At 35.4% G+C, this 25,810-nt stretch overlaps 1 protein-coding gene across 3 annotated transcripts in view; it reads left to right on the forward strand.

Annotated features, from left to right (window-relative positions):
• LOC128983204 (cytoplasmic dynein 2 intermediate chain 2-like) overlaps positions 1 to 25,426 on the forward strand; it is a 137,282-nt gene extending 111,856 nt beyond the window's left edge. For 2 of the 3 annotated variants that reach the window (XM_054402411.1, XM_054402420.1), the window contains 3 exons: positions 9,652 to 9,803; positions 10,160 to 10,362; positions 25,133 to 25,426. In XM_054402411.1, coding sequence (XP_054258386.1) covers positions 9,652 to 9,803; positions 10,160 to 10,362; positions 25,133 to 25,226 — 449 coding nt within the window. In that variant the 3' untranslated portion in view covers positions 25,227 to 25,426. Of the gene's footprint in view, positions 1 to 9,651; positions 9,804 to 10,159; positions 10,363 to 25,132 lie in introns of those variants that run through there. The other variant, XM_054402428.1, reaches the window with a different exon arrangement.
• The last annotated feature ends 384 nt before the right edge of the window (positions 25,427 to 25,810 follow it).

Here is a 25,810-nt window from a genome sequence, read left to right on the forward strand (position 1 = left end):
AATAGCTGATATAGAAAAAGCTTTCCTTCAACTGAACTTAAACATACCTGATAGAGACGTTACTAGGTTTTTATGGTTAAAAGATTTGTCAATGCCAGTGAATCAAAACAACATTGAGGAACTAAGATTTTCCAGAGTTCCGTTTGGTGTTATTTCAAGTCCTTTCTTATTAAGTGCTACTATAAAGCACCACCTGCCCCATAGTGAACTAACAGAAGACACCAAGATATTGAAAACTTCATTCTATGTTGACAATATGGCAACTGGAGCCAAAACTGATGAAGAGGCTCTTGGTTTGTACGACTTTGTAACTGATTTGTTTTCACACGCAAACATGAACCTCCAAGGATGGTGCTCCAACTCTCAGGCGCTCAAAGAGAACATACCTCATGGTAAGCTCACAAAAGAAGATGAATCAAATGTAATGCAGAATTAACTGTATAGAAGATATTTGTACAAAGAGGACTGTTTTGAAACTCGTATCCTCAATATTTGACCCTTCTGGTCTATTTATCCCAGTAACATTGAAAGCGAAGCTTTTTATTTAAAGTTTGTGGGAAGAAAATTTGGACTGGGACGTGCCCCTAACCGAGGACAAATGCAAGGAGTGGCAAGAAATAAAACGTGATATTGTCAGAATTTCTAATGTTTCAATACCAAGATCTGTTGGTTTAGAACCAACCTCAATCGAGTTACACTGTAAAACATCTCTGTGCCTCTTCTGGAACTACTTGGGGTTTTAATAGGTTCGCGTGCCTTGAATTAAATGGAGAAGAATTTTGAACAGCCAGTTTCAAGAAAGTTTCTTTGGACCGACTCCCAGTGTGTCTTAAATTGGATTAACACAACTAAGATTTTACCTAAATTCACTGAACAAAGAGTTTCTGAAATAAAGGCAAATAAAGATGTTATATTTAAATATGTTCCATCTGAAAATAATCCATCAGATGTAGCAACTCGTGGCATGAATGTTAACGAACTTTGCAGCTGTCAAATGTGGTGGTCAGGACCTCAGTGGTTTAATCTGCCTGAAAACCAATGGCCGAATTGGAACTTTAATCCCACTGAAGAAATTCATAAAGTTAAAGAAGAATTAACAGCGTTTAATGAGACAGCTGAAGAAAGGATCTTAGAACCTCCATATGGAATTGATGTCAAACGATTTTCGACTCTGAATAAACTACTACGAGTAACAGCGTTCTGCGAAAGATTTATTTCTAAGTGTAGAAGACAATCCATTGTTCATACCACAACTAACATGACTGCTGAAGAAATCCAGTTGGCTAAACTAAGATGGGAAAAATATGTTCAAAGGAAACACTTTTCCGAAACTATAAGTAACATCGAAACCAATAAAGGAGATCCACTTCAAAAACAATTGAAACTGTTTCTTGACTATGACGGCCTGCTTAAATGTTCTGGAAGGCTTTCATATGCTGAACTTTCGATACTCCAGAAACACCCTAAACTTCTACCAAAAAATGAATACTTCTCAACTCTAGTGATACAACGTTAATGTTTTATTTCATGTTGGAGTTCAACATACTCTAGCAGAAATAAGAAAAGAATACTGGATTTTGTGTGGAAGATCTCAAGTCTACAAAACTATCAAGAAATGTTTAACTTGTATTCGTTGGGAGGGTGGTCCATACAAATTGCCACCCATGCCTCCACTTCCAAAAGAGAGGGTTACAGAGCAGATCCCATTTAGCAACACTGGACTCGATTACTTCGGCCCATTATACGTTAAAGACTATCACAACAATGACTCTGGAGATTTAGGGAAAGTTTATGGTTGCATATTTACTTGTCTTGCAACAAGAGCCATTCATCTAGAGCTAGTTAACGATTTAACAACTGAAGAATTTCTTCTATGTCTCAAACGGTTCATAAGCAGAAGAGGTAAACCAAAACAAATATTTCTAGACAATGCTCCTCAATTCAAACTCGCCGCTTCATTTACTGAAGATATTTGGAGAAAAAACTTCAACGACTCTAGTGTTTTATCTTACATAAATAATGAGGGATGTGAGTTCTGTTTTATTCCTGAACTATCACCTTGGATGGGCGGTTTCTATGAGCGACTTATATCCCTAGTAAAGAGGTGTTTAAGAAAGACAATTGGTCCGACAGTACTTACATTTACACAGTTGGAAACTACTTGAACTGAAATTGAAGCGGTATTGAATTCAAGACCTTTAGTGTACGTCTCTTCTAGTGAAGCCAGTTTATCAGATTGTATCTTAACTCCCGGTCATTTCCTGAATTTTCACGGGAAAAATGGAATTGAAATGAGTGGAAAGACAACTAATCCAGACCATAAGCTATCCAACACTGAACATTTACTTCAAACTTGGAAAAAAGGACAGAACCTCATAAACACATTTTGGGTTCTTTGGAAGAAAGACTACTTAACTAGTTTGAGAGAAAGGACTCAATCTGAAATCAAGCAGAAACGTTGCCGGTCTTCACAATTCCCCAGTTTGGAGATATTGTCCTTATTCACGATAATTTACCCAGAGGATGTTGCGTCTAGCAGCCGACGCTAAGATTCTAAACTAGCTTTTGGCATAAAATAATTTGCTTAACGTAACAGCTGTAATCATTCAGCTTTTGTGTTACAAATTCAGCATTTGGATAAAAATGTAAAGACATACTTAGGGTTGACTTATTTATAATACTATGTGTAATGCAAATCATTGATACGTTCAATTCTTCTGTAAGAGGATGACAGATTCATTAAATTATACATAGTAAAATACTAGGATGTTCAAATTATTTTTTTAAAGCAATCTTTGTAATCTTCGATTTGTTTTAGAGTAATATAATTTGTTTTAACTAACAGCTGGTTAAATATAAACTATGGAACTATGAGGTTATTTTATTTACTCTTATTTTGTCATTGATTATAGGAAATAAGTAAGATTAGTAGAGATAATTAGACCACAGTTTAAAATAGTTTAGACCAAAATTAATTAAACCACAGTACAAATCGAGGCTCTGTACACGAGTCTTAATAAAAAAGGAAATGCAAATTATTTTTCTATTACATTTTTTGAGGAAAGAATAAAAAAATAACAATGTTTACATGTTTTAATTATTCATGGTCACTTTTTGTTTACAACTGATGTTTGTCTGCTTTAACTTTGTTTGGATTTGGCCCGGAAATATTGATGTCATAAAAAGAAGATCAAGAATAATCAGGAATCACGATTTTAAATTACCACCACAACCTCAGCAGAGTTTTATACAAAGATTGAACACAACGTCAACATTGACCTAGGATACTGCAATTAGACAAACCATCCTTTTATGAAATCGTGTTCAGTGTGGTTATGTTTGGGGGTGCCTATCAGCGCCCCCAAACGTGAAAATATCACTTTTATTTCAACTATGAATATATTGTAGTTTGAATTAACTAATATGGGAAATTACGATATACACTTATTCAATTTGGGTGGGTAATTATTAAGGATAGAACTGATAACGGTATGGATAATAAACATTGACAATTACGTCATTAGCTTTACTAGCGTGTTTGTGTTTGCTTCTTATATTCCTGCTACATGTGACCAGTTCTTTTAGTAATCGTGGGTTCTTTTTTTTCAAATGAATGTTATTTGAACCAAACAGCTGTTTCAAAACAAACTGTTATTGTTTTTACTTTTCTTTGTTTACACTTATTTATTTAGCAATTAATGCAGTGAAATTGATATAAAGGATAGGTGTGACGATTTATGTGTACTGTGAATTTTATTGGATATTATCGTTTTATTTTAGGTCGTTTCTATTCAGACCTACTGGGAATTGTGTATAGTATAGCATACCTATTGTGGTGATAATAATTATGGAAGAGGCAGGTATGCTATGGAAGGTGGTATCGTTGACTAAGTCTATACACTTCTCAATTGACTATTACTCTCTCTATTGTAGGCTACTTATAATCAGTGTGCGTCTGTGCGAATCGGCTGCAAATCTCACTTCAACGCTTTTCACATAGCAAAAATTGCAGAATTGCTGTTTTATTGTAAAATTATCGGATTCAACGTGCATATCGTATAGGCCTATGATGGAATAAAAACATATTTGGTCACACAACATTTGTTTACAAGATGATTTTTCACATGAAAACTGCAAGAAACTTTGTCTTTATATGTGTAAACTAGCTGATCTGAATTGTACACGGTTTTAACTGACTACTGAATTCCCGTACGTAGGACGGGCTAACACCTCGTCTTCATTATTGATAAACCTATGCATGGTACCACCCTTGTCGCCAGCAGTAAGTTTACAAATTTCAGTCATTCTTTAATAAAGACTAGCTGTGTGCCCGTTCTACGCACGGGGATCTTATAGTAGTCAGTTAAAACCTTCTTATATTAAGATTAAGAACAGCAGTTAGTTTGCATATTTGCAGATATGCTGGCAAAACTATTATATATAAACCTTCGCAAATACAGTATCTGACAGTTTAAGCCAAAATAAATGCTTCGCAATTAAATGTCACCCGGATCGTTATGGTCCATATGTCCAATGATTTAACTAAAAAATGTTTTATAGATCCATGAAGCGTAGGCCTATAATTGAAAGTTACTTTCCACATCGGTTAACTTAAACGTATTTAAAGTACTACCTCAACCTCACCATTTAACACTTTATTCCGGTTGACATTTTCAGTATCAAAGGTGCTCTTGTCCATTCCGTGAAACACTGAGAAATAAGGACATTAATGCGTTACCAACAGACATACACACAACAATCCAAAAAAGGCCACGAACTATTGATACATAAACAATATAAAGGCGTAAACAATTCATGATGGTTTGCCCAACAAATGTTTTACTCAAATAGGTTATCATTTTCTTAGCATACCGGGTAAGCTAAGATTTGGAATCCAGACAGAAAAAGCAAAACTTATACAGAGTTAAGACATCACTTAAATTGAATACGGACGGCTCTAATAAATAAGGTGCAACACCAACGATAACTAATTTGTAAACTACAGTGATGTGTTGGTACCAACGTAAAAATGATTCTAGCAGCTACCAACGGTTCTAAGGAAAAGAACCAGTACCTACGTAAGAACCTACCTAAGAACTATAGTACATCCGACCAATTAAATACATTAATATCTAGTCCCGAGGTTATTGATCTCTTGCTTTTGGATTTTCTCGTAAAAAGTTATAGCGTAAACTTATCGGTGTCAGTTTGAAAAAAAAACAACCTTACCCAAACAACTTTTTGTTATTTAATAGATTACGCATTCTCTAAACAATGATTAGTATATCTATTAACATTAGAAGGAAATGTGACGAAAATCACACAATGTTGGGGTTTTGGTCATTTGTAATTATATTTCTTAAGTAGGTAGGCCATGTATTCTATGGAAAAGTACCTTTATCAAGGATCGTCGTCAAAAATGTTGTTATGAATAAATATGTAGGCTTACGTACCCAAGATATGAGCTATGGGCCTATTGGCTGTATGGTCCAGCGATTGCATCACACGGTGAGTAGAAACAGAAAGTGACACATTGGAAAAGCGAGTTTAGCACTTCCTCTGTTAAACCTCTGTTACAATCACCCACTGCAGTTGTGATTTTTTACTTTACACTTTACACAACCGCCATTGAAGCGCCGTCAATGAGTGGAAACCTTTTTTGTAAGCTATTGGCGACGATCATTTCAGTGTCCCAGCCCTATACAACACTGATTCAAGGTCTTCTTTCTGGTTGTCAAAACTCAAGAAACATTTTATACTCAAAGAATTTCTGGTTCCGATTTGGACGATGTCTAGTTATTTAATTTCATTTACGGTTACACTATTAGACTATATTATTGCACTTGCGATTAATTAAATCCGTTATGTAAGAAAAACGTTTTTAATCTCACTTGGTGGGGATTTGCTTTCAAAACGTGATTCGAAATGGTTGCGGTATTTGTAAACAACATTTGTAAACATATCATTGACAGCTAGAAAAAATAATCTTGATCCGAACAGCTGTTCGTTATTTCATAGACGATTATGTGATAAAAATTGAACGAAAATTTGACAAAAATCGCACAAAACTGCATTTTTGAACGTCCGTAATTTTATTTACAAAGTAGTGAGGCTATATTTAAATCACTAAAGTAAAGACACTCTCGCCAATCCAGTGAATACATTAAAATGACTTGGATCTTGATAGGTACTCTGGTTTTCACGGAGAAGATTGCGTAAAATGCCATCTTGAGTGTTACAGACAAAGGGAAAGACAGACAGACAGAAATAGAGATAAGACTCGTTTCTGCTTCTTTAATGTATAAAACGTAAAAATAACCTAAAAGTATATAATTCTGAGCAAAGTACAGACAAAACTCTAATTTTATTTATATAGATAAAAACTTAAAGGATCACCTAAAGGACTTCCGGTTGTCCGTCACAATTTTATTTGTTCAATTGGCGTACTTTTGGTTGGTTTCAATAACGTTAATTATATTTACCTGAGAAAATGCAGAGTTAAAGACCTGATGTTGTTCAGTTGGTTTTTGTTTCCCTTAGCTATATATGAATAATAATTAAATGGCCTCAATAAAAATGTTAGTAAGGGTTTCTTGGATATTTTCATAGGCTATTATTTTAAAATCCCTTGACTTTTATGGAAACATGGATTAATGTCATTGACGTACCAGATTTATTTAGCCTTAGGGCTTTCCTCTTCAATGATCACAAAGCTAAGTCCATGTTGCCTACTATAAATTGTAGCACTTCGGCTAACATCCTCGTTCATCGTTTGTAGGAATCTGAATCTTGTAGGTGTTCTTCATTATATTGGCTAATAACGATTATAAATTCTTTAAAAAATATTATCTCTATTTCTTCTACTCGGTGGCGTTCTATGACTTTTTATGTTTCCATAATTTGCAAATGCGTTCTTTCAATGATTAAATTTTTGTAGGACGCATTTATTTGAATTACAGCTTAAATATTAACAGCAATTAAATATCCAGCCAATCATAATGTAAACAAATATGTTCTTCTTAAAAATAACATGGGAACTTTAAAAGCCACTGGGGCAGAGCCCAAGGGACTTTTTCAAAAAATGTAAGGTCAGTTTGCAAATCTACGCGACACGCTCTTTCCAATGAGACGTCAATGCTTAAAATCGGTTAAGAAATGGCGAAGGAGTTCAACCGACAAATTTTGTGTTGGCGTATTCATTATATAGACTAGCTGTGTGCCCGTTCTACGCACGGGGATCTTATAGTAGTCAGTTGAAACCTTCTTATATTAAGATTAAGAACAGCAATTAGTTTGTATATTTGCAGATATGCTGGCAAAACTATTATATATAAACCTTCGCAAATAGATTATCTGACAGTTCAAGCCAAAATAAATGCTTCGCAATTAAATGTCACCCGGATCGTGTTGGTCCATATGTCCAATGATTAAACTAAAAAATGTTTTATAGATCCATAAAGCGTAGCCCTAAAGTAGGCCTATAATTGAAAGTTACTTTCCACATCGGTTAACTTAAACGTATTTAAAGTACTACCTCAACCTCACCATTTAACACTTTATTCCGGTTGACATTTTCAGTATCAAAGGTGCTCTTGTCCATTCCATGAAACACTGAGAAATAAGGACATTAATGCGTTACCAACATACAACAAAGCAACACAATACAACAAGGGCCACGAACTATTGATACATAAACAATATAAAGGCGTAAACAATTCATGATGGTTTGCCCAACAAATGTTTTACTCAAATAGGTTATCATTTTCTTAGCATACCGGGTAAGCTAAGATTTGGAATCCAGACAGAAAAAGCAAAACTTATACAGAGTTAAGACATCACTTAAATTGAATACGGACGGCTCTAATAAATAAGGTGCAACACCAACGATATCAAATTTGTAAACTACCAGTACCTACGTAAGAACCTACCTAAGAACTATAGTAAATCGGACCAATTAAATACATCAATATCTAGTCCCGAGGTTATTGAGCTCTTGCTTTTGGATTTTCTCGTAAAAAGTTATAGCGTAAACTTATCGGTGTCAGTTTGAAAAAAAAGCAACCTTACCCAAACAACTTTTTGTTATTTAATAGATTACGCATTCTCTAAACAATGATTAGTATATCTATTAACATTAGAAGGAAATGTGACGAAAATCACACAATGTTGGGGTTTTGGTCATTTGCAATTTTATTTTTTAAGTAAATAGGCCATGTATTCTATGGAAAAGTACCGGTATCAAGGATCGTCATCAAAAAGGTTGTTATGAATAAATATGTAGGCTTACGTACCCAAGATATGAGCTATGGGCCTATTGGCTGTATGGTCCAGCGATTGCATCACACGGTGAGTAGAAACAGAAAGTGACACATTGGAAAAGCGAGTTTAGCACTTCCTCTGTTAAACCTCTGTTACAATCACCCACTGCAATTGTGATTTTTTACTTTACACTTTACACAACCGCCATTGATGCGCCGTCAATGAGTGGAAACCTTTTTTGTAAGCTATTGGCGACGATCATTTCAGTGTCACAGCCCTATACAACACTGATTCAAGGTCTTCTTCTTTCTGGTTGTCAAAACTCAAGAAACATTTTATACTCAAAGAATTTCTGGTTCCGATTTGGACGATGTCTAGTTATTTAATTTCATTTACGGTTACACTATTAGACTATATTATTGCACTTGCGATTAATTAAATCCGTTATTATGTAAGAAAAACGTTTTTAATCTCACTTGGTTGGGATTTGCTTTCAAAACGTGATTCGAAATAGTTGCGGTATTTGTAAACAACATTTGTAAACATGACATTGACAGCTAGAAAAAATAATCTTGATCCGAACAGCTGTTCGTTATTTCATAGACGATTATGTGATAAAAATTGAACGAAAACTTGACAAAAATCGCACAAAACTGCATTTTTGAACGTCCGTAATTTTATTTACAAAGTAGTGAGGCTATATTTAAATCACTAAAAACACTCTCGCCAATCCAGTGAATACATTAAAATGACTTGGATCTTGATATGTACTCGGGTTTTCACGGAGAAGATTGCGTAAAATGCCATCTTGAGTGTTACAGACAAAGGGACAGACAGACAGACAGAAATTGAGATAAGACTCGTTTCTGCTTCTTTAATGTATAAAACGTAAAAATAACCTAAAAGTATATAATTCGGAGCAATGTACAGACAAAACTCTAATTTTATTTATATAGATAGTTAACCAAATTTTCTTAAAACGTGTCCTCTCCCATTGCAAATGCAAAGCACGAGTATAACTGCAATAATCATGTTATACTTATACGCCACCCCGTACGAAGGACCGGTACTCTGCTAGTATATATATACATATAATAAAATTTTAACGAATGGTGTTTTTGGCCTCTAAAGACATCAAAATGAAAAAGTAAATCGGTCCCATGCCTAGGTCTTACCGTGCCACCTACGGTAATAGCTACTTCCCTATAAGGAAATTTGCTAAAAACTGTTGTAGTAGCTGCCTTTAGGTTTATCTATGTCTGGTACACCTCGTTTAAAAGTGTAAGTCTTGACTTAAAACTAAGGCTATTCATTAAACGTAAAAGAAATACAAAATTATGTAAATAAAACAGTTTATTGATTCCACTAATGATTACAATTTATGTGTTTAAGTCAGAAGTTTGCAGCCTCTTAAGGATCCTGTTATTAGTTGTTTTGAACAACATCCTGCAACTGTCACGTGTGTGGAATTCTCTCCCAACCATGACAATGTATTTGCTACTGTGGCGACAGATCAAGCCATTCGCATCTGGTGTCTCTTACAGGTTTGTGTTTGTAGCCTTATTGTAGTTATGATCAGGTTATGTGGTTCTGAATATAATTTCATTGTGCTTTTCCTGAAGAACCAGTTAGCCTGCAGTACATATGTGAGGCAAGGCTTTTATGGCTTACCGGTACCGTATTGAATTTAGCTTTATGAAGGTAAATCTTTTTTTCTAAATCTGTAAAATCAATCGTGTTATCCATTTCTAACAACTTAGTTTGTCCACTTGACACTGGCTTTCACGCTTACTATTAAAAGATATCTACAAAAGCCATCCAATAAATAATGTTTGTGTAATGTACGATAGTGATTGTGATCCATAACTTGTAGTATGAGAGTATGCTGGTTATGTTCCAGAGATGTTGCCAACGAGTGATATGGTGTGGTGCAATGGTGGGGTTGAGCTGGAGCCCGGTGCAAGCCCATGTGTTAGCTGCTTGGGGTCACTCAAACAATGTGAAACTTTACAACTCCAACACTGGAGATGACCTCATATCTTTAGCTCCTGATGGACGGAAAGATAAAGCTCAAATATCCTGTGTCAGGTTCAATTGTAAAAGGTGAGTTTTTATGGTCTTGCTTGTTGCTGCACAGTGGTATAAGTATAAGTAGGTCACTGTAAAGTAAACTTCTGTAGGTCTTTCAATTATTTGTGCTAATTACAGGAAAAAAATACAAGATGAGTTTCTACTTCATAGAAACTCGTATGGACACTGATGATTGTTTGTTCTTTTGAAAGTCACCTATTAGGAAACTGAGGACTGTATTAACACCGAATTACAGCCGCATTTAAGAACAGAACCCGTCAAATAAAATTATATCAAGATACTTCCTTCCTTGGTGAACACCGACATAGCACTAAACAATTATAATATTTTCCAAGTATGTTAATGAAATAGTTAATAATTTGAATGTTCACAAGCCAACAATAAAAATCTGCTGGTTTTGTAAACAAAGTTTAACACCCAGCTTATCAGATGTCAGCTGATTAAAAGATAGCAAAGAAAATAACAGACACTGTATTACATTTGGTTCAATGTTTTGATTCCCAAAACTCTGACCTTGACTTTTAATACAGCAATAACCTTAATGGTTACATTTTTTTAAAGGGCATGAAATGAGAAAGTTAATTACGTAAATTGACAAAACATTACATTAGTGTTAATAGTCGTAACACCACTTTGAAGTTGTAAAGAAGTAATTTACAAACTTTTGTACGTTATGTGAGACATACAACGGTGGAAATATAGCTGTATGTTAAAGGTGTTGCAATCGTTTTGTAGGAAATTTATAGAGGTGTGCGGATAGTGAAATTTCATTTCGGATCGGATAGTTGAGGCTCGGTTCAGATCGGATCGGATATTGGGAGGTTCGGATTCGGATATTGGGAGGTTCGGATTCGGATATTTTCGGATTCGGATAGTTTGGCGCGGTTAATAATAAGCTGCATGTGTATTTTTAACGTATAAAACAATGTAAAGCTGTGTAAATAAACTTAAATTACAATTTTGAATTATAGAATTTAAAATTAGCCAAGTCCACAGTTTTCCCTCTCTTGAAAATCACAATTCACAACATTTATTTTCAAAAGTTGGTTGCTTGAATTAAGTACACTAGCAGCCGAAATCTTCACACAACACCTTAGCTCAGCAGGACTGATGTCAAACGTTAGGGCTTGTTTTCTTAAGGTTAGCCTATGTTTTTTATGTTGTTTCCTGGTTCTCATAAGACAAGAAGTTCGATCTCAAGTTTATTTTCACATTGTATTTCCTTACGTTTTTGGAACGGATTATTGGCCTTAAAAGTGGCATTTTGCGGGTTTGCCAAGTTTAGAAAACATCACTAATGCACTAAGCTGGGCTCTAGCTCACGATTTGATGTTGGGCAATTAGGCTTTATAACTCTGTAAAAGGTGTGTATCCCTGAATTTATAAATTTCATTCTACACTTATTCACTGCCAAACATAATTCAGTATAACCTTGATGAACCGAGAATTACACTATAGCCTACATAACTCATTACCCCAAGTAAAATACCAAGATAATTTTTATAATTGTATTTGAATCGTATAGGCCTAATCTTAATTTGTTAAAAATGGATTGTATGTTCAACAATTGCAGTCCATTATTGTTATGCAGTATGGTCCCAAATTATTGTTTTTGATTTTGAAACATCGCAGTTCATTTGACAAAATTAATTGAAGCAGCCCAATGTCAAGTCACGCTTGTGCAATACATTGTTTACAAGCTTTCTCCAGACCACTGGGGAGGGGAGGGTCTAATAAGCAGTCTATTGTTCACCCTCAAGAAGGTTCGACCCTCATTAGTGCCGCTCGGCTGCACTCAGTGGGGAACCCAATACCACAAATCAATCTTTTAAATGAATAAAAATATTTGGTAATAATTGTTTTATTAATATTCACCTTGAAATTTCAATAAATTTGGTGTAAAATTTGACAAAAATCGGCCATTTTGACCGATTATTAATACAGTACCAAATACCAATAAAGTACATTCATTGGTAATTAAATAATAGGTAAAAATTAACCAATTTTCGTCCAGTTTTACCCCCTGCTGTGCGCTATGTCACAAAAGCTGATAACGACATGGGTGATTAGTAACCATGGCAACTTGTTGAATGTGTGATGAAGGGAAACCCAAGAAATAGAAGAACAAAGAGAAAGAATAATGACGTTGTTATCTTTATACCATTTTTACAATTTCTGTTATTGTTATCTTTATGTAAGATTTTATGATTTTGTTTTATAGGTTTATAAGATAATTCTTTTTAACTACGGGAATATCAATTTATAATTTATCAACGTGCTTTTCTTCTGAAACAGCAATACCGGATGCATATAATAAAGGTCAATGACCTAAAATATCACGATTGTGCAATATTGTATTTTGATGTTGAAATTAAAATCAGACAAAAGTTTGTATATCCATGGTCCCAATAGTTTAATCATGTAATATGTACACAATCAATGCTAAATAATCGTGGTTAGTTCTAACTTTATTTTTTATTATTCAAAGTTTCTACACAATAAGACAATCCAAAGTCAAACCGGGCAATGAATACCCAAAAAACAACGTATCTTGTCCTGTGATTGGAATACCACTCGCCGGCCAGTCCTGGTTTAGGGAAGTAGTGCAAGTCTATATATAGCTTCAAGGTAGCATCATACGGCTTCTTTGCCGTTTGCTGTTAGGTCGTTGGAAACGTATTGCTGTAATTTTGTTCTGGGAAACTAATGATGGTTATGGAGATTTAGTTTTCTGTCCAAAACGTCAAAATATATTGTCTATCCGAATATGTCGGATATATAACGGATAGTGTCGGATATCGAATTTGGGCTCGGTTCGGATACGGATATCCGAATCAAACCGAATCTGACCCGATTTTTCGGATATCCGCACACCTCTAAAATTTAACGCTCTTTTCATTGGTATAAGTTATTATGCTGTATGTGTATTGGCTTACTTTCTATGCTCGTTTTAGTGAAGCTACTACAGGTAATTTTAAAAATTCACATAATCGGCCATTACAGCCTAACGGGTGGGGTTGGAAAATTTTGGTTTGACATTTTTTGTTCCTTTTAGTGAGTAGAATAACTGGTAAAAATTAACACACTTAGTAGAAACTCATCCTGTATGTAATGGGTCAGAATTATAGAGGGGTTAATATTTTATATTTATTATTATTTATTTATCGGTTGGCCTATTTCTTACCTGGTTGGTGATAGTGGTAAACCTATATTGGTAAGGGAAATAGCTGTAGTAGGCCGTCTGAGGCCTAGCCTAGGGTTGATGTAGGGATAACCTCACTTTTGGCAAAATCACTAAAGTCACTGTTTTTGAAGTACAGTAGAGTTAACCGAAACCCGGGTTAATCGAAACGGTTCCATAAATTAATACAAGGCTAAAATATAAGTAATACGTAATGTAAAATGCATTAGTAACTTCAGTTGTTTAGCTTAAAGTATGTTATAACTAGAGATGGGCCGATACCAAAAATTGTCGATACCGATACCACCAAAGTACCCTCGATACCTATCGATACCGATACTTCCGATACCTATCTTTTTTGCACAGTTTCTTCCACTAATAATATTATAAACTGTTATACCATAAAAAAACACAATATGTATGTGTATCAAACTTATATTTTGGTGTTGAAGGTTTATTATTAATTGCAAAAAACAATTGCAAAAATATGGAACTACTATATTTTTGCATAAGTGTTTATGAAGTGTTAAGTTAAGTGTTAAGTGTTAATTTTAAAATAGGCCTAGGCCTACTGTAAATGTTTGAATTTAACTAAAGCATGAGATCTAATAAAGTTTCCTCTAATTTATAAATAGGCTTATATAAGTATTTATCTTGTCATTTGTCAGTTTTTGTATTTATTAGAAATTGCATCAATTGTCTTAGTTAACTCATTAACCTATAAATTTAAAAAAAATTACGTACATCTTGGCCTACAAATACTCTGTAAGTTTTTTCCCTAAGAGAGTAAAAACTAACTTCCTATATAATGACAGTTGCTCACTAGTTGTATGAAAAACAGTTATATAGGCCTATCTTCAAAATTTGTTTAACTATGAAAAAGTCACCAAGTCCTGCTGCTGAAAACACATTCATAAATGAGGATAATTTTGAAATACAGAATAACTAATCAAACAACCTTTTTATTTTTAACAATTTTATTTTTTAACTTTTCTTCCTTGACAACAGTTTTTCACTTATTTTTAATAAAGAAAGATTATCACTTAAAATTTCTCGAAAGAAATCTATGTGTGAGCTATGAAGAGCAGACAAGAGACATACGTCACTGCCACAAAAACTATTCTCTACTGTGGTGAATGAATGAACTGAGTGTTGATTAGCGTGAAGCCCCGCCCACCATCTAACGGGACATGGGGTAGGAAAAGAGAAAGTTTGCTCTAAAGCCTGGTTCACATGCCCTCCCTCACCCTCGGCATCAGTCGCTTGCAGATTTCCATTAGGCTACACAAAAGTTTCTGAGTGTTAATTATTTTAAAACACTGTAAATGTTTGAATTTGACTATGATGAGATCTAATAAAGTTTCCTCTAATTTATAAATACACTTATAAGTATTAATCTAAGTCATTTGACAGTTTTTGTATTTATTTTTAAAAGCAATAATTGGAGTTATAATTTAAAAAAAATTACATACATCTTGGCCTATAAATACTTTTTGTAAGGGGAGTCTTTTCTCTAGTGAGTAAAAACGATCGTGGTCAAGGAATGACTGTGCTAAAACAGCACATTGGCAATTTTTACAAAAGTATTTTGACTGAAACCTGGTATTTTTTAAAGACATTGCAGAATAAGTCGACGTCTGTGGAGAAAAGTATGGCAATAGATAGGTTTTACTTTTAGCCTACAATAAAGATTATGTTTTGGGACTAGAATCTCCAAAAGAGTGCTTTTATAAAACATGCCATAGTTTTATTTAATAACAAAAGTGTTTGGCTATGTTCCCGATGATACCAAGAGTATAGGTTCGGCAGAATGGATTCACTGTGAACCGGCCTTCCTGGCCCTTATGCACGACGTCACTATGACTATAACCTCCATGTAGGGGTGTCAACAATGGATCGGAACAATCGATGTTTTGAAACTGTCTGTAACTAACCTAGGTTTTTATGAATTTTGAGTCAGAACAGACTAACTGGGACACAAAAATGTTTTAGTTTTCTTGCAAAGTGATCTGAAGGAAAGTGGTACCTAATTGAATTTAAGTTTGAGCATGGAATGTGAAATAATACCCATAGTAGGGGATGGAAACTTATTGTTTTGATCAATATAATTTATTCTCTATAGCCACCAGAACAATCATAGGGAAATCCGCTTGCAAGTTGTACAGGTAATTGCTAATGATTGGTAAACATACAAACATTTTATCGTAAGTGATTAATCTTACTCAAGATCAGTGTTCGACGTCCAAATTTTACCTGCTCGAGATGGCGAATACGCTGGGATATTTGGAACTACAATTTATCAGTGAACTATACCCTAACTATATTTTTTCGAGTAGGCCTACACAGGGAAGTTGCTTGAGAAACTGTGACTTACGATTTCGGTTCTGGCGAAGAAGTATCTGACTTGATGTTTAATGGCAATGTTGACACGGGTCATTATAGCGTTATAAAACTTTATCATTAACCCCAGGATGTGAAAAGTACAAAAAGAAAAAGAAAAGGTAATCATTAACCGGGCGTAAAGAGACATACAGAACGAAAAAAACATGTAGAGAACCATCGAACTAAAAAGGTAAAGAGCAGTGATGGTGTTAAATGTGCTCTGGAAGTCCCTACTAAAAAATACCAACTCTTTTGAATTGGGGTCGTTAGATTGGATTTGTCAGTACTGCAAATCTATGAATTTTGAGTCAGAACAGACTAACTGGGACACAAATATTTTTTCCTTATGTTGTCACAAGGGGAAGGTAAAATGAGCTCTTTATCAACATTTTGAGTTTATGGAAAATCTTATCAACAGCGACTATAAAAAAGTATTAAGGGTCAAAAGAAACAAAAAACTATTTGAGTAAAATATAATACAAATCTGCATTTGAAATATTCAGTTCTAAGTCTCACTTGAATCAACATCTTTCTGGTAGTGGTAGTCTACATAATTTTAAAATCCACGACTCCTTTTCCATTAAATTGGACCGTTAATACCCTCTAACATTGAACAAAGTATGCCCAACTTTATACGACGTAAACACAGCTTTTACTCACAGTATGGGTCAAAGATTCGTGAAATGCGACCAACTGCTGATGCGTGATTTACATGTAGGCTAAGTGACTATCTTTATTCCATACAACAAATGCAATGAAAAAAAAACAACGAATATAGGAATATACTTGAGCAAATTATCTAAATAAATAGCATAAATAGCTGCTTATAAGGTTATCAGCATTGTCCAGTTCAAGAAGAGTTTTATGTTATATTATATAGAGGCAAGTTGACCTCATCAAATAGTTTTTATGTTAACTTATCGGGCCTGGTGAAGGAACCAAACCAGGATGAGTCATTCGGTCAAAGTCCAAGAGGCTGACTAGCCGATCGAGAAGGCACAGTGACGGAACGCCATTCGACGTTATGAACCCGGTGAGTAAAGTCAACTCGTAAGCTTACAGTTTTAGTAGCCTAGTCTGCCAGTGTCTTGTACTTGTCCGGTTCTGTTCATTTCCAATGTCCGAGTCATAAAAGTATACTATTTATTTTTCAAATGAAACTCGAATTAATATAAAACATTCATTTGGTTAAAATAATATCGGTTTGATTAACATAAAATAGTTTATACATGCAAACTATCAGTTCTATTTCATGTAAAAAATTAAACAACCCCTAAATAAAATACAAAGATAAACAGTATTTGTTAATTATTATTTCTTTTATTGCTGACAATATTCCCGTGGCGGAGCACGGGCGGTTAACTAGTAATAATTTAATTTTCCAATCAAAATAGATAATTACTTATACTATTTCATATATATATATATTTATCGTCCTAAAAATAAAGAGTATATGTGTTTCAAAAGTTATTGGACGTATTTTTATTTATTTTCCGTAAGTAAAAGTCCCCAAATTCACAAAAAATAAATATAAACATAGGTTTTGCAATCCCGTTAATCCCAGGATTAAAAGTCACCAATCCCAGGATTTCTAGGTATCAAAAATCGGCCGAGATCCCGGGATTGAGACCCCTAGGTATCTGCAATCATAAAATGCTATGGAAAGGGAGGAAAACAGGTCCGCGAAGTAGGAAGTGGAGAAGGAAGTAGTAAAGGTAAGCAGTCCGGATTGTGGGAACTGTTTATGACGATTAGATTAAGGTATCTACAATCCTAAAATGCTATGGGAAGGGAGGAAAACATGTCTGCGACGTAGGAATTGGTGAGGGAAGTAGTCAAGGCGTGCTGTCTGGAGTGTGGGAAATGTTTATGATGATTAGATTAAGGTATCTACAATCCTAAAATGCTATGGGAAGAGAGGGAAACAGGTTAGCGACGTAGGAAGTGGTCAGGGAAGTAGTACAGGCGAGCAGTCCGCAGTGTGGGAACTGTTTATGACGATTAGATTAATGTATCTGCAATCCTAAAATGCTATGAGAAGGGAGGAAACAAGTCCGAGACGTGAAAACAGTGTGGAGAGTTGGAATTGGAAACAGATTGTAGCAGTTAGATTAATCTATGAGAAGGGAAGGAAACGTGTCCACGACATAGGAAATGGTAAAAGAAGTAGTAAAGGCTAGCAGTGCGGAGTGTGGGAAATGTTTGTGGCAATTATATTAATTTTTCAAAAATACTCAAATGCTATCGAAAGAGATGAAAACAGGTCCACGACGTAGGAAGTGGCGTAAGAAGTAGTAAAGTTTAGCATCACAGAGTGTGGGAACCATTTGTGGCAGTTTGATTAATGTATCTTTCATCCTAAAATGCTATGAAAAGGGAAACAGGTCCATGACGTAGGAAATGGTGAAGGAAGTAGTAAGGCTAGCAGTGCAGAGTGTGGCAACTGTCTGTGGCATTAATGCACCATGTTTTTCAATCAACTAAAAACACAAGTTTCAGTAACTAACGCTCATATATTATTGGTATATTGGTTACAGCCTAATTTATTCTATAGCCTATTCTTATATGAACAGGACTTCATACAAAATATTTATGTCATACAGCCTACAGGATGACTCATCATTGTATTACACCAGATTTTCTTGGGACTTATAAGAGATAGCAAAAGTTACAGAGCTACACGCTCGGATCTGTAATTAAGAGTGGTTAGCTTTCAAATAAGTTCTTGATCAGCATTGTACGGGTTAGAAACGTCTTATAACATTTAAAACATATATTTACGCTCAGACCCAATAGGCGAATGACGTCATTCACCACATAACGACGATACATAAAACCTAAACACCTAACAACCTAAAATAGGTTGTTTCTATTATTTTAGGGTTAGTTTCTCATGATTTGTGCCCCACTGTTTGGTTATATAGCTAGTGGACAAGTTATTGTTTATGATTAGATGGTTTTATTTGATTAAACAAGGTTTTAAATTACTTAAATAGCAAGAAACAAATTGTAAACAAAACACAACTTTAGAGTACACCGGACAGAACTAACAGTAGAAATGGCTTCAGCTGTTCCATAAGGATGGGAAATCTACTAAGGGAGTATGATACAAGATACAAGAATACTTTATTTGCAATCTTTAAGATTGAAAGGGCGTCAATACAAGTTGTGCAGTTGTTATATAAGAGTCAATACAAATTGTTAATTTTTTAAGAATAAAAAATGGCTGATCAGAGTTTCTGCAGTGAAGACATGATTTATTCAGGTTCTTGCCAAGACAAATACTCATCCAGACTATAAAATGGTCTATGTAACAGCCAGCACTTTAGTTCTTTCTGGGCTGAAGAGACTCCAAGTGGACGGGAAGGGCGTTAAAAAACTTGGCACGCATGTATGAGGTTTTCTCTTCATAGAGCCTTGTGTTGTGAACAGGAAGGTTGTAATCATTTCTTCGTCTTGTGTTGTATGAGTGCACCTCCTGGTGACGACAGGCCCGGGAAGAGTCGACAATGGTAAGAGTCCGTAGTATGAAGATGTTGACTACGGTCAGGATTTTTAACCTCATAAACTCTGATCTGCAACTATCTGTTGTCTCAATGCCAGTCAGGGTTCGAACAGCCCTCTTTTGCATGATTAGAACTCTGTTAAGGTTCTGTGCCGATGATCCACCCCACACCACAATGCCATAACAGAGAATACTCTCAAGAAGAGCATAGTATGCTGTTAGTGCTGCCTCTTCTGTGCTCACAGCCATTGTTCTTCTCAGTGCAAAAATTGTGGTGCTTAGCTTATGGCAGAGTGCTTCAATGTGTTCATCCCAAGCGAGATGTTCGTCAATGATGACACCTAGATGTCTTACAGAGCTAACAGAGTCAATGTCAGGAATACAGCAGACGAAACTTTTCCTGTAGCTAAATGAAACTAGCTTGGTTTTTGAGGCATTGAAAACAAGGTCATGATTGTCGCAGTACTCCGCAGCTAGGCTCAAACCAATGTAGGCATATGTTTTATCTATGATATTATCTGCCATAGTGTTGTAACTCTTTATAACATAATAAAAGATAAATCAGATAAAAAAGTGTATTATTCCATTAACATAGAATAGAAACTAAACATAAACAATAGTAATCAACAAGAATAAAGATCATATGATCAGCTGGTAATTCAAATGCAGTCTATTAGAAATTATAACAATCTTCCCCACATAAGTTTTGAGCTCACACATAAGCCTCAAGGTAACTTGGCGGTTGTCGAACACGTGTTGACCTACGTAACTGAGGTGACTCAACTTCATCGGGAATCTGGATGTCACATTCAGGATGCTGAGCCTCCACTACCGGTATTTGGCCAGTCGAGGAACGTCGAGGTGATTGATCTTGAATTCTGACTTCATCAGGAAAATGGATGCCACATTCAGGATGTTGAGCCTCCACTACTGGTATTTGACCAGTCGTGGAACGCCGTTGTAGCGTACGACCGACAATGGTTGAACCACTGTTTGTAGAGCGCTGTAATGCTGGTATCCCTGGAATATTGAACCTAACAGTACGTCTTTGGATATCTTCTGACTGTTGGTTAGTGGAGCGTCTTTGATTATCTTCTTCCCGTTGATTTGTCGTTTTAGGCGGTACTCTTGTTCTTATGAGTTGATTGATGTGCCTTTTGATTAAGCGTCCAGAGTCAAGCTTTACCATGTAATGTCGATAGCCCAGTTTGGATTGGATGGTTCCAAATTCCCAGATTTCGGCATTTCCAGAGTAAAGGCGAACTTGGGCTCTATCTCCTACTCTCATCGATCTTACATGTTTTGTCTGCCTAACTTCTTTTTCTTTATTTATCTTCTTTGGAATAGGAAATATGGCATCCAGCTCTATTCTTAATCTTCTGTGCAAATAAAGTTCTGCTGGGCTTTTCCCACATGCAAGTGGTGTGGCTCTGTAGCGTAAAAGTATTTTCCTGACCTTTTCTGGCATGGTGCCCTTTTCACTTGCCATTGATTTTAAACGTTTCTTCACAGTTTGAACATTTCTTTCGGCTAATCCATTTGTAGCTGGATGGCCTGGGGCAATAAATTTTTGGGTAATACCATGATCAATACAGAAGGCTTTGAATACATCGCTTGTGAAAATTGATGCATTATCGGTGACCAATGAATTGGGGTAGCCATGGAATGAAAATATTTCTTGAAGTGTGTGTATTGTTGTTTCAGTTGTAGGAGAATGTCTCATGACTCGGACCTCTGCCCATTTTGACTTGGCATCAATGGCAACTAGAAAATGATGACCCTCGAAAGGACCTGCATAGTCTATATGTAGACGTTCCCAATTGGAGTGAGGCTGATCCCACGGGTGTACTATCACCTTCGGGGGGTTGTTACGGAGCTTAGCACAGATTTCACAAGATCTAACTAGGTCTTCTATGTCATGGTTCATCCCTTCCCAGTACACATACCGCCTTGCAAGTTGTTTCATTTTTGTTATACCGATATGTGTTGTGTGAAGTTCTCTCAAAATTGAATTTTTAAGGCTCTGTGGAATGACAACTCGATCTTGCCAAAAGAGAATTCCATCAAGAAGGGTGTAGGGTGTGTCTTCGTTGCTTGTTTGTAGAGTTTTCATAAGAGATTTGAGATGAGAATCGTTTAATGTTGCACTTGCAATGGTCTGATTCGTGATAGCAGTTGAAGAAATTTGGAAAAGTGACTCAGCATACAGAAGGTGAACTTCTTCATTTATCTTCATATCAGTTGATCTTGAGTCTTGAGACAAAGGTGCTCGAGATAAACAATCAGCATTTTCATTTTCATCTCCTGATTTGTTTTTCAACTTATAATTGAATCCAGATAGAAATGAAGCATATCGAAGTAATCGAGCTGTTGTCATTTTCGGCAAAGAGTGGTCATGACTAAAGATTCTGCTCAAAGGCTTATTATCTGTGACAAGAGTGAACTGGCTTCCATACAAGTAGTTATGAAACTTTCCAACAGAAAATATAATATCAAGTGCCTCTCGATCTAGTTGATTATAATTTTGTTCTGCAGGTGTTAGTGATCTGGATGTGTAAGCGATAGGGCGTTCATGACCATTTACGATGTGGCTAAGTATTCCCGCAATGCCAACAGGGCTTGCATCGCAAGAAAGTACAACTGGCAATTTTGGATCATAAGGAATCAGGACTCTGTCACTGCAAATCTCTTGCTTGAGCTTTTGGAAGGATGATTCACATTCTGTCGTCCATTGAAAACGGTGTTTCTTCTTGAGCAACTCCCTTAAGGGACAGGACAACGTAGATAGATTTGGAATGAAACGTGAGTAATAAGTAATCATTCCAAGAAATCTTCTGACCTCATCAGCGTCGTGCGATCTTGACATTTCCATCACTGCCTTTATCTTCTCGGGAGATTTGCTGATTTTATTTTGCTCAATTAGGTGTCCTAAGTATTCAATCTTTGTTTCAAAAAATGTACATTTCTTTCGATTTAGATGTAAGTCGTATTCTGTTAGTCTTCTTAAACACATTCGAAGGTTGTGAGCACATTCTGCTTGGGTTGCTCCATGGACGACTATGTCATCGAAATAAGCTTCACACTTATTAAGTCCATTGAGGATTTGTGATAAAATTCTGTTGAATTCTGAGGGAGCGGTTTTTATGCCAAAACTGAGACGGTTCATGAGAAAGGTTCCCTTATGTGTTGACATAGTTTGGATTTCACTACTTTCTTTGTCTACTGCTAAATGTAAGTACGCTTTATAAAGGTCAAGTTTGCAAAAGTATTTGGAATTTCGGAGACTGTTAAGAACATCTTCAACCGTCCTTATAGGAAAATTAGCCGAGACTAACCTCTCGTTTACACCACACTTGTAATCCACACAAAGTCTCAGTCCACCATCTGGTTTGGGAATGATGACGAGAGGTGATCCCCAGTCACTTGTCGCAATCGGAGTGATGATTCCCTCTTTTTCTAAAGATTCCAACTCCTTTTCAACACGTTCTCTAAGTGCATATGGGACATCACGTTCTTTTGTAAATACCGGTTTTGCGTCATCTCTTAAAGTTAATGAAACTTGAATGTTAGGAACACAACCAATTTTTTCCTCAAAAATTGAAGCAAACTCATTCAGAATGTTATTCATATCTTGAAAGTTCTTTCTGTCGCCATCAACCAAATGGACTTTTGGATTAGTTTTCATGTCATGATCGATTTGTTTTAGTTCAATGTCGAAAGCACGGATCAAATCTCTACCTAAAATAGGATCGTGGCCTGATGAAACTACATACACTTCTGCTTTTAAAGATCGTTTTTTATATTGTAATGTAACTTTTGCTTTTCCTTTACATGGCACAATATCATTGGAATAAGCTCGAAAATTTAGATTTGAAGGTTGAAGATCTATTCCCAAATTCAATGCTAAGAACTTATCCTCTGGTAAAATTGTGTACCGTGCACCAGAATCTACTTCCATCTTCAGTTTCTTGTGGTTTATCGCTACCTCTACTATGTACTTTCCATGTCCAGGTTCAATTTCGTAGAGGTTGATGATTTTCTGATCTTTGGATACTGAACTGATTATGTTGCATGCCCCGTAGGAACAATCAGATTGTGAGTCATTGATCATATCATTGTCAGAGAATCGGTTAACTTGTTTACTTGAAGCATATTTCTTGGTCAGGGTATTGATGCAAACTTTTTGAATGTGGCCATTCTTCTTACATGCTTCACAGAATAGTTTTTCACGCCTTATTCGACACTGGTTTGATCGGTGGTTAGATGTTCCACATCTGAAGCAAAGATTGTTGATTCCTAAGGACTCATAATCGATTCTTTGGCTTGATCGATGCTTGTATGATGGCTTTTTCCAGGGAGATGATGTTGATGATGATGATGATGATGTCCGAGTGGATGGATGATCGTGTCTAGTGGTCTTCTGAATTTTCATTATATCTGGCACTGAAGAACTAGGGATCAGAGGTTTTGAAATGTTTGAAAGTTCCTTGCACTGGATTTGGGCTGCTTCAAGAGCTATAGCTCTCCTGACTATTTCATCAAAGTTCTCTTCCTTTCCTTGTAAAAGTTGTTCTCGAATGCTATTATCACGAATGCCCCTAATGAATTGAGCCCTTAAGAAAATGTGAGCTGTTGAAATGTTTTCTCTGCATTCACATTTTATGTAAAATTCACAGTCAGCAAGTCGTTTTTGCAAACTTGCAACATAGTCAGGTATGTTTTCACTTTCTGATTGGTAAGTGGAGAAAAAGTAATGCTGCGACACTACAGTATTCTTTTTAGGCAATAGCATTTCGCCAAAGGCTTCAACTAGCTGTTCATATTCCAAGTCTTTGATTTTCTTTGTAGGTCCTTTGAATGCAACTAAGTTGTTGTAATGGATAGAACCGATTGATGCACATAGAATTTGAGCTTTTTTAGTTTTGTTTGACACATTCTTCATGCTGAGATAGTTTTCAAATCGTTCAATATAGGCTGAAAATCTTTCTTTTTCTGAGTTGTAACTTTCAAATTGAGCAGTTGGATCTGGTGTGTTATCTTTCATTTTTTGTTCTAGTTTCTCAAACAACAGAAATAGAAGATCCATTTGTTGTTTCTGGCCTTCTATGAATTTGTCAAATTGTTCTGAGTTCATTTTGTTGTTGTAACTTGAATGTTCCTAAGCCTGAGATGTAGTTATTAACATGTTATTTGAAGAAAAGGTAATTGAAAAAAAAATGTAACTGGTCATTAATGTATGAATAAACAAATTTATACTTTTACCTCGTCGCCAAAACTGTTGTAACTCTTTATAACATAATAAAAGATAAATCAGATAAAAAAGTGTATTATTCCATTAACATAGAATAGAAACTAAACATAAACAATAGTAATCAACAAGAATAAAGATCATATGATCAGCTGATAATTCAAATGCAGTCTATTAGAAATTATAACACATAGGTCAAGATCTAATCCATAAAAGGAAACAGTTCCTAATCAACATTTATGTAAACTTAGTGTTGAAAACGGTTGGGTAAATAAGAAATTAATAAAGGCTGCAATTACAATTTTTTTATGTTTACAAAGGATGTCTTTGATATATATATATTTTTAAGGTTTATTCTCTACTTTCTACTTGGTCTACTAGCTACATATTTTGTTTGAGATGTTTTCTGTTCATAAACAAATTACAAAACACTTTTGTAGTATTAACATATCTGATAATTTTTCAGCACTGGACTGCTTGGAGTGGGAGACTTGGGTGGGAGAGTTGAAGTCTGGGAAATTCCATTACTTGTGTCAACTAAAGGTGAAATACTTAAATAACTGCAGTGAAAATAAGAGCTTCGCTGGAGCACAATTTCTTGAATTAGTTTGATCTCTCAAGCTTGTACTCAAGAATCGACTCAGATACATAAAATAGGGAGTCGATTATGCCGAGGTCAGATGTCAGGTGTTCTACTATACGAGTAGTTTAGGGTTATCCATTGTGAAATATTGTAAATAAGTATCATTAAATCTGAATATAAGAACTTGAATCTAATTTATATACTATCTTTTTTTCTACTCTTGACCTTAAATAAATTGGTTATTGTTTGGAAAGAGGAGCCTTAGCACTGCAGTATTCAACTTTTGCTTTAGCTTTCTATCATGCTAAAGAAGGTGACAGAAACTAGGTCAAGCTTATTTGACTAGTTAATATGCCAAAAGAGCTAATTTGTCCAATCTAGAAAAGTGAAGTGTTTTAAATGTAATAGCTACTTATAGTTATTTGTGTAACTAGTGAGCAAAGGCCTTTTGCACACGTGTTACATATTTTTCCTACAGTCACTAATAAAGCATATAAATAATTAGTCTTTCAAACACTATACAGCACGTTTTTAGGTTAGGTTAAACCCAAGCCATGAATG

Source organism: Macrosteles quadrilineatus, unplaced genomic scaffold (assembly GCF_028750875.1).
Source record: "Macrosteles quadrilineatus isolate MER2022 unplaced genomic scaffold, UCM_ALF_1.0 Scaffold_1__1_contigs__length_201487025, whole genome shotgun sequence".
NCBI classification, from domain to species: domain Eukaryota; kingdom Metazoa; phylum Arthropoda; class Insecta; order Hemiptera; family Cicadellidae; genus Macrosteles; species Macrosteles quadrilineatus.